This window comes from Pocillopora damicornis, chromosome 3 (assembly GCF_964200805.1).
Source record: "Pocillopora damicornis chromosome 3, jaPocDami1.2, whole genome shotgun sequence".
NCBI classification, from domain to species: domain Eukaryota; kingdom Metazoa; phylum Cnidaria; class Anthozoa; order Scleractinia; family Pocilloporidae; genus Pocillopora; species Pocillopora damicornis.
Window position 1 is genome coordinate 9,077,329 of NC_142672.1, and position 9,710 is coordinate 9,087,038.

The 9,710-nt window shown below is 40.6% G+C and overlaps 1 protein-coding gene across 1 annotated transcript; it reads right to left on the reverse strand.

Moving 5' to 3' along the window:
• LOC149048115 (uncharacterized) lies at positions 1-8,975 on the reverse strand. The gene is made up of 3 exons (XM_089200390.1): positions 8,725-8,975; positions 7,623-7,688; positions 1-7,114 (listed from the first exon to the last, which is right to left on the reverse strand). The coding sequence occupies exons 1-3, from the start codon at positions 8,831-8,833 to the stop codon at positions 1,875-1,877; spliced, it is 5,415 nt and encodes a 1,804-aa protein (XP_089056516.1). The 5' UTR covers positions 8,834-8,975; the 3' UTR covers positions 1-1,874.
• Positions 8,976-9,710: the final 735 nt, after the last annotated feature.

Sequence of the window (9,710 nt, forward strand, 5' to 3'; positions counted from 1 at the left end):
TTTCGTACACTTTTGCAAAACAATTTATTACAATTCATAAGTGTTAACATACATGTAACTATTTTAGCTGCTTGAATAACAATTACTCTTACTTTCCATAGCAGACAAACATTTAAGCTTATTTTGTATATGTTGTGGTTCAATTTTATCCTTGGTTCAAATTTTCTTTTCTTTTGTTTTTGGGTATTGTAATGTATGATAATGAGTTTGAAACAAAGGAAAATAAAATTTGAACTAAGGATAAAATTGAACCACAACGTATATACCAGCAGCAAGGAAATTGAGTTGTTACATAACTATTCCTATGAAAGCACTTTGTTAGAGTTTATGGTGTATAAAAAAGGACAAAAAATAAAGACTATCTAAGTCCATACTTAACGTATCTCGTAATGTTATCTTCGAACATCTTTGTTTCAATTGCTAGTATGTAAAGTGGACCATTCAAAACCCCTTACGTAAAAAAATCAAATAAAGAATTACAGCTATAAAGGTCCACCTGCTATAAAAACTAAAGATACTGAAAATTCACTTCACAGCTTAACTCTAGACCTAACGAATACTATTCCAGAACACTTTGGTTGATAAAAATAATCCCGATTTAAGTATAAAGGTTGTACTACGGTAAATATAACTCACATATATGTCGTCCCAAGCAGACTCCCCGGGAAGTTGCCTTATACTACTTACGCTAGCTGGTTTGGAGATGGTATTTAATCCGCGAAGGTCACACTTTCCATTTGGCTATCTACCATTTCACAACAATCCAGCGCGACTAAAAGAGCTTTTAGACCGAAAAATACCACAAAACATTAAACATGGGCCTTCTGGCTCAGATTCGATCCTAACGGCGCATAAATCAGGTCAAATCAGTATGACTCGGCCAATGAAAACGCTTGAACTTCATCATATTATGCTCCAGTAATTAATATCATGTTTTCAATAGGTTTTTTACCTAGTCGTTTTACTGTTATTAGGGCGAAATATTGTAATCAACCAAGAAAGATATTTAAAAACAAATTCGTTTTCCAGCATCTTGTTGACAATAGAATACCCTTTTGGGAACTGGTTTCTTACGTTCATCTAATTCAAAACCAATTTATACTGGTAAAATTAAACCCTCAAATGTCTTGGAGGGAATTACATATGGTTAACCTACAAAACACCTTTTCATAAATACGTACAACAAACTAAGTAAAGACCAAATTAGAATCCAGGAGAGCTTTAAATTGAAATTTTTTCTAGCAACACCAAGCTGCCTTTCAAGAATGGGTTCTTTGTGTGTTATTGAACCGTTCAATTCCTTTTCAAGTATTTCTGTTGGATTTCATGAACTAAGATCTTCCGAATATAAATTCACGAACGGTAGATAGTAGCGCGATTTTACGGGCCCTCTTTTGGAGTTTTCTGGATGTTACCTTATTTATAGTTCACTGAAAAGATCATAACACCTCCATGACTTGAGTGACATTGTAGCAAGGTTATCGCAACGTTCTCGAGGTCGTGTGAAAGTTTAAATCATAGAACATCGAACAGAGGGGTCCCACAATTTTCACCTTTACAACAGCAACGATAATCGGAACTAAAAACAACACTAGTCAACACTAATCAAAAAGAATTTGAACATTGAAAATGGTGGAAGAGCTCCGCGCAAACAACGAGCAAAGTCTTCGTCACTTTAAGATGGCTTTGGATTTCTTACGAGAAATTCCAATCTCAACAGATTAATACAGTAATTTAACCCCGACGGATCTCACGGACCTTGCCGTGGATGATGGCACATGTGAAAGCACATTGATGCTGGTTTCGATGTTTTGAGCAACTTCTTACTACTCTCGGACATGCAGGCCCTGAACCACTCGATCACGCCGTCTCCCCTAATGGGAAGGACTTTCCAGTTTGCAGAGTTTCACCACGCATATCAGATTGGTGGACGAATAGCAAACAACTTTTTCTTCATCCGGAGACACTGCCATACATAAGACGGTGTCCAGTGGAATTTTTGCAAATCCAACCGCTTTAAACTCGATTGTATCCCAGAGGAAAACCATGCCATCGATACCATAGGAAATAAGATAACGATTTTCTTTAAGAAACTGACAAAACTCGATTTTACCCAGATGGCCAAGAAGGACTCGCTTGGGGGAGTTGATGTCTAATGCATTTCGACGATAGACAAGAATTGAGTTCGCGATGCAACAAACAAGAAGTTGGTCGTCAGACGAGACAATACATTGACTAAACCTACCAGAGTGGTACATCTCCTCTATTTGGAGTGTTGTCAATAAGTGACAAAACCTTTCACCGTATTTCCAGATCTCAATCTGATACTTACCACACAGCATAATCTCTTTTTTTCCAGATGCAATGCAACAACATTCAACAACGACCAATGCTTGCGACTTCACGCTACTCGACACAAACTTCCCCACAACGTCCCACACATCGCCACGCGTAAAGCTTTGCAAAGTCTGGATACAAAAGAGAAGTGTGGCACTGTCGCCTGAAAATGTAAGGGACGAAATCGTGTTACCAAATTCTTCTGTGAATACTGTGCGAGTCTCCACAAGGCTAAACTCTGTAAAGGTATAAAGCATTAACTTGCTTCCTTGGTGAATGGCAATAAGCTGTCCGTTTGGAGAAAGCGCACAATTCTTCACTTGTAAGTCAGACGTGTTGTGGAGAGACTGGGAAATGAAGCTAGAGCCGTCTTTAGCTTCAGTGGTCTGCCAAAAGGAAACCTTCAAATCAGAACCAACAGATAGAACTGTATTAGTTGAGCAAAAGACTGCTGCGATCGTTTTTTCCACCACAGGGAACTTAATTAGTGATGCTGAAATAAACTTGAAAGGGCTGGATAAATCCGAAAAGAGGATGGCTTTTTTTTCTGTTTCGTTGCAAAACAAATAGCCACACTCGTGTTGTTTTGTGAAATAAATGATAGGATTGCTGGGTACACTGGTTAAAACTGTACCTGTTTCGAGGGACAAAGCGTGCAACGAACCATCATCGGTCAAATAGACCAAATAAAGATCATCCTTTGTAAATGAACAGCGCGTGAATTTTCCAATATCACGTTGCGGCGTTTCATGGTCACACAAGAGCTCTCGATTTCTTTTTCGCAAAACATTTTTGTTTCGAAAACCATCGGCCTCTAAAACCCATTTTCCTCCAGGTGAAAGGTAAATGAGAATATCTTCGTTGACTATACTCTCGTCGTCGTGAAGCCCCTCTGGAAAATTCGTATAATCCTCAAACTTAATCGATCCGTATTGGAATTCTTTCACAAGGAAAGGGTGCATCTCCATCTTGTCTTTCTTCAATACTCTGAGAAACGACTCCCATACTCCCAGTCCTCGCTCAGGCCCTTCTTCCAGTTGCTCTTTTAGTTTCCTTTTCAACAGATTTAGCCGAAACCAGCGGTCTTCCTTCATCACCAAATTCTCTCTACCTTTGAGCATAAGCTCTTTAGCCACCCATGTCGTCCAATACTGCGCTCCTCTGACCTCATGGTCTCTCTTTCTATTTAATTCCATCTCCACCTCATGCATAAGCTCTCGCTTCTTCTCTTTTAGTGTCTCAAGCCTTTTCTCCAGTCCACACTTTCTATTCATCCTACTCCACAGAGCGTCCAGCTTCTCCTCTTCAATTTGCTCCACTTCCTCTTCACTACTACAGGTAAACTCTTCCAGACGACCAAACTCAAACAACGTTTTCGCCATTTCATAATTCAGTTCCTGTTCTTTAATTAGTAAGCTCTCAAGTTCCTCCTCAGCCGTTACATTTACCTCCAGATCCAGCCATCTGAGCTTATGAGATTGGTGTCTCGCCCACCCAAATTCTGTACTTGTCTGCTCACCTTTAGAAACGAACGTTTTCCTGATGTTGGCGTGACTTTTATGTAGCAAAGCAAGAAGATCCTCTTCACGCTCCTGTTGCTGTCTCTTCCATCTACCCTCTTGGTCGAATATCAACTCTCTAAGCTCCGTTACATCGATTTCGTGTCGTGGCTCACTCCTTCGTTTAAGTAGGAACTCCACCTCTTCCCTTACCTTTGGTTCCAAGTGCTTCACCTCCAAGCTCAGTTTTCCCTCCAGCTGCGCTATACATTCTTCTATAAACACCGCTTCAAGATTCAATACCCACTTCCGGTGTAGTAGGAGAACTAACTCTTTCCCCAATTTGCGCTTTACCTCAAGTTCACTCGTCCGCTCAAGCCATTTTCTTCTCATTAGCATTTTCAGCGTAAATAATTGTTGCAGCCTAACATCATGAACACGAAAATTTTGCATTAATACGCTAGGGGTACTCTCTTGTGTATACTCAGGCTCTTCTTCCAGCTCTGAAACTAACGTTCTACCCCACCTTAGCTTTTTCGTTAGTTGAAGTGCTCTCCTTAGCTCATTCTCCAGCTCACATACTATTTTTACTAGGCTCTCTTTTCCATGCGCTTTAGTCACATCCTCAAGCTCCTTGATTCGTCTCAATACACTTTCAAGTTCAAGGTTCACTCTCCGCTTTTGCTCTACAGTAAACCATAGAGCCATTTCTCTCATCAGCAGATCCTCTAGTATCTCCCCCAGTTTGACGGTACTTTCTGCCTTGAGGTCTGACATCTTTGCTGGCTTCAACTCTTTAGGTGGTACCCACTCAAGTTTGAGGCTCATACTTCCCTCTAGGTATCGAATAGCTGTCACTATGGCAATGTTACAAACCGAGAAATCAGAGAACGCTATTTCCATTGCCCCTCTGTTTACAAAATACGACACATGACAGATGTAAATAAATGGCTCCAGCTGAATATCCCGCGAAAACAAACGTTCCAACACAGGTCTTCCACTCTGTAGATGCAACATCTGCCAATGGAAAATCCAAGGGTAAATCTCTAAGATCTCTTCACGAACAGCTGTTAGAGACGCCTTGTGGTACCCTTCGAAGGTCAGTGAATGTAATTTACAACAAAAGCGGCAGCTGCTTGGTAGATTTCTTGCCTCCACATGAGGCTCAGCTAGGTTTGTCTCGAATGAAAGACATTTAAGCAAGCATTTAATTGGTCCCTCGACCACTAATTCCTCAGAGAGACTCGTAACATCATCTCGGCTCTCCTCAATCTCCTTCACAGCCCACAGAGCAAGTAAGTTGCCAAGACAAGTATTTTCTGACCAAGGGCATGAAAAATCCTCCATTTTTCTTTTAACCACAATGGACTCTCCATCACGAGTAAGGAAGCCCCAATGGTAAACTGTCTTATTCCAATTAAACTGGAGAAAATCCTCCACGCATTTTCGCTCAACAGAAAACCACTTGTCAAGCCGACCAAAAAAGACGAATTTGCCGTCACGAGAGTATTCCAAGTGATTGATATTGTGAATGATGTCTCGGCTTATCTCGAAAGGGCCATCTGCTCTTTGTGCTCTATGAACATAAAAAAACAGAAGTGACCGACCGCTGGCCCCAACAACTGTCTTCTTATCACATGATGTGGCAAAACAACTCATATGAGCAATTTCAGGGTCTACGATAGTAAAAACAGTGCATTCTAACCAAGGAAGTGGCAGTTTAGAAAGCAGAAGAGTTTCTTGAACAGCGCTGGAGGCCGTTCGTAAACAGGAGTGCAGAAGTTGCGGGCATTCAACAAGAACAAAGGTATTTGATAAAAGTACCTGAGCAATCTCTTGAAGAAGACCTTGTTTCTTTTTATCATCGACATCCAGGCAGCCACTGACAAGCTTCAAATCTTGAAGCAGATGATATATCTCGATTTTTCCGGAGTGCAATCTTCGCTGTATGAAATGATAATTTGTTAAACATGTAAACACAAGCTCCAGCCAATCTTTTCCTCCAAACTGACACAAGAAGCAAACCGCAACGCGCACCACATAGTCCTTCAACTTAACGTTAATGGAGGTGCAAGGTGATGACGATTCTTGGACAATTGAAGACAGAATTTCAACAAAAACTTCTCTGAGATACTTACCTGCCATCTTCTTACAGATCAATAATTTGAGTGGAGCCTTTGTGTCGTTTGTCAACCAGGCTGGGACCAGATTGTGCAGGAAAGTTAACGTCTGATCAGGATTTCGTAACACCAAAAATTGCGATACAGCATCGATCACTTGTTGCTCATCACGATTTGAGTTTTCCCTGTTTAGGATGAACGAAATAACCGAGACAGGAAGCGGAGATGGAGCTACGACGACACAACCAAACAGCTTCTTAAAGATATTTTCTCCCACGTGGTCATAAACGCGGCGAAAATTCTGCAGAAAGAATTCTTCAATACCTCCCGGGAATAGATCGTTTAAATTACTGATTTTCTTACCAGAAACAAGAGCGCCTTTCAATTCTTCCACAATGTAGTGTGCGTACAAGAATAATCCGTCGCATTTTTGGGACACATCATCAACCGAGATATTAACACAAGGGAAATTAATCCTCTTTTCCAAAAAGTTTTGGATATCTTGCTTATGCTGCTGATAAAAGTTCTGCTGGTCGCTGTTACCGGAACAAATTTTAATACAGGGGTTGTATCTCTTCAGTCTTGATTTCACAGAATCTTCAGGGCGACTGGTGACAAAGAACACAAGCCATTCGGGCAGCAGGGGGAAGCGATGCTTAATAAGATCAAGGAAATCTTCCCTGGACTCGTTTTCAGTCTCATCTAAGGCGTCAATAATAACTAACAATTTCTGATGACATGGCCTACACGTACTTAATGGCTCATGTAACAGTTTAGTAAACAGTTCCTTAACACCGAGTTTAGAGTTACCTAACAGCATTTTTACCCTATCCTCTCCCCCTAAAATTTCGTTATACTTATCATTACATGCGCACAATTGATGGGCAACAGTTTCAAGGAGATATCTGGGGTCGTTTCTGGTACCATCGTTGTGACGGCAAAAGTATGCTGCACCTAACTGTCCAGTCCCTCTCATTCGCTGTGCCAGGGCTCCGGCTATAACACTTTTTCCGACTCCTGGGTCGCCAAGTAGAACGTAAGCTCGAGAGTTTCCAGGATCACTGAACCAGGCGTTAAAATCATCAAAGAACCACTGTCTCGTGTCTGGGTCGTGCCGCTTGGCAAAAAATGTGATATCAGCATCAAATACAGAAATCTCTGCAAGAAAGACAAAAGTGAACGACGTTGTTTTTTCGAATCTAGATACTATTTATGGCTGGATAATGGGGAGAATCATGTAAATTGCTCGATCTTACTGTTCAATGATCATCGGTATTGTATCACTCAGTGATAGCTCTATCATTGCTATTTTGAGCACTAATTCATATTATATAATAAGCTCAGTTATGCACGCATTCTGATTGGTTCTCACTTATGATCTATTAGAGGACAAACGTGTAGATGACGTCATCATTAACACTTTTTTAATTCTTTATTATATAAAACAAATAGATTCCAAGTTGCCGTGCGTTTGTTCAGTAATAGATCACAGAGGACGTCAAAATGTGGTAAGAACATCAGTGACACACTCGGCTGTGCCTCGTGTGCCACTTTTTTGTTCTTACCACATTTTGACGTCATCTGTGATCGATTACTGAACAGACACACGGCAACTTGGAATCTATTTGTTAACTATACAATCTGATGAGGGACACAAGGAACCCACCCGCAGACACTGTGCTGTAGCATTGTTGAGATATCACATCTTCTGAACCTTTAGGACTGCAGGCCTCTGAATAGAGAAAAAAATGATTCGATAAGTAGCAAGTTTTATAATCGTACGACATTCCAACTTTATAGCTTGGATTTATAATGGTAATTGAACTGAGCGGAGTGCAATTCGTATAGGTAATCACATGATTTCGAGTGCAATTTGGAAGAAATAAGCACGAGTAAATTTTTTTAAAGACCAACAAAATTGTACGAGCCCGTCGGGATTACGTATTAATAATATACATGAAAAAATACGAGATAGCTCATCATAATTATGCAGAACCAAAGTGCGCGCATCGAGTGCAAAAATAATTTATTCAAACTGTGCGTTCGGTCAAAACAAAGATCTGAAAGATATACAATGATATTTTCACATCTTTAAGGCGCAAAAAAGTTCAAAGTCCGGCTAAACAGTTCAAGGAACTGTTCAGTCTGTGTCCGAATCACTTTCGTGAATAAATCGCACCAGTAAGAGCCAATCGGATTACAGGGACCATCAGTGATTTCAAATGGGTGTAATAAATATCATAACATTATAATTGGCTGGGTGGAGGGGCTGGAGGGTGAATATTTGGCTCAAGGTTCGTTCTCCACGACCGATAGCTAAGTACTTTTGCGTCTATCCTGTCCTTAGACAGTCAATGAACATTTTATCGTATGATCGACGCCTCGTTTCGTTCTTCTTTTAGCCTACATCTCTCAGGGCTGCACAGCTTTTTCCGTCCCTCCTTACGCCTTCGTTTTCAGCCTCATACGGGAATTTTGTTCATCGTGTTTTTCATTAAAAGCACGCGCGTGACCGTACGGATCAAATGACAGTTTTATTTACTGCTAAAACATAACGTGACAGTTTGATTCAAGAGCATGAATGCTACGCCTCGATGATGAAATCACAGTGGGTGCGGATACAAAGGGGTAAAGTTATTGCACCGACGACATCCCTGTGTTCTTATTTCATAGAAAACTTTGCAAAGTTTTTGTCACGGTTTTGTCTGCTATATAAGCACGCTCATAGTCAGACGAATAACACTTAAGTTTGTTTTGACTTTCCTCACCTTGATTTTCCAGCAGTGAGACTCGTGTTTCTATGCATTCGAATTTCTGTGACAGATCTCGTTTGATGGCTTCTTGCTCGACCTGCATCCGATCAAGTCTTGTTTCCATTTCCTCTAGATTTGATTAAACTTCTGCTAGTGCCAGTGAGAATCGTTCTCTGTCCTCTTGCACCTCAAACGTCAGCTTTTCTACATCTGTCATCAGATCATGAACGTGCTGTTGTACCAACTTCAGCAAATCAGGGTCCATGGTTGCGTTCATACAAAGAATCGTGCCTGACATAAAAAGTTAAATTAAATTAGCCGGCTGTGCTGTTTCAATTTAGAACACGGCCAAGACCTAGAAAAATTATCATTTTCCCTTTTTCATCCAGTGGAGATGAGCATGGTTAAAATTACTAGCTTTAGTGAAAAAGAAGGTTGCAAGGAACCGCCGTGTATTGAGCATGAAGTATCCAAGACTGATGTCAATCAATTTCTCCTGATTGAAACATGAATCACTACAGAACTGGTCATTGATATCACCTTATTTGCCAGAATAGCAAAGAGTGATAATTATGATGAATTTTTTTTTGCGTTTTCTAATAAATAGTTGTATTTAAAATTTGAAATCATCGACCTCAGCGCCTAGCGAGTCCTCCTTAACCATTTATTTACGCATTGAAAATACCATTTGGCGGCCAAAAATTTTCCTCATTTAGCGCGTGGCCAAAACGATCATGTTAAGTAGTTGTGACGCAGAAAACTGTAAAGACGCGGCAACTATGGTGGAGAACGGAGGTTACTGACTCTAGAGCACCGACCAAGAGAACCTTCGCTGCACTTAGTGCGAAGTAATATGTTAGGGCCATTACCATAGATTTCGCCACAGAAAAAAAACACAAACGCAATGAACTTGACATTCAGTGACGGGATTTTTTTGTTCTAATCTTGACCTGATCACCGCAGGCGAGAAGCCGCCTTTGTCAGTCTTCATCGAAACGTTG

Bases quoted from the DNA above. Each gene is read 5' to 3' on its own strand.
- LOC149048115 (XM_089200390.1), bottom strand. From the start codon at position 8,833: ATGGAAACAAGACTTGATCGGATGCAGGTCGAGCAAGAAGCCATCAAA. The intron at 7,689-8,724 runs GTGAGGAAAGTC...TTCTCTATTCAG, and splicing joins CTCACTGCTGGAAAATCAAG to AGGCCTGCAGTCCTAAAGGT. The intron at 7,115-7,622 runs GTGGGTTCCTTG...TCTTTCTTGCAG, and splicing joins CTACAGCACAGTGTCTGCGG to AGATTTCTGTATTTGATGCT.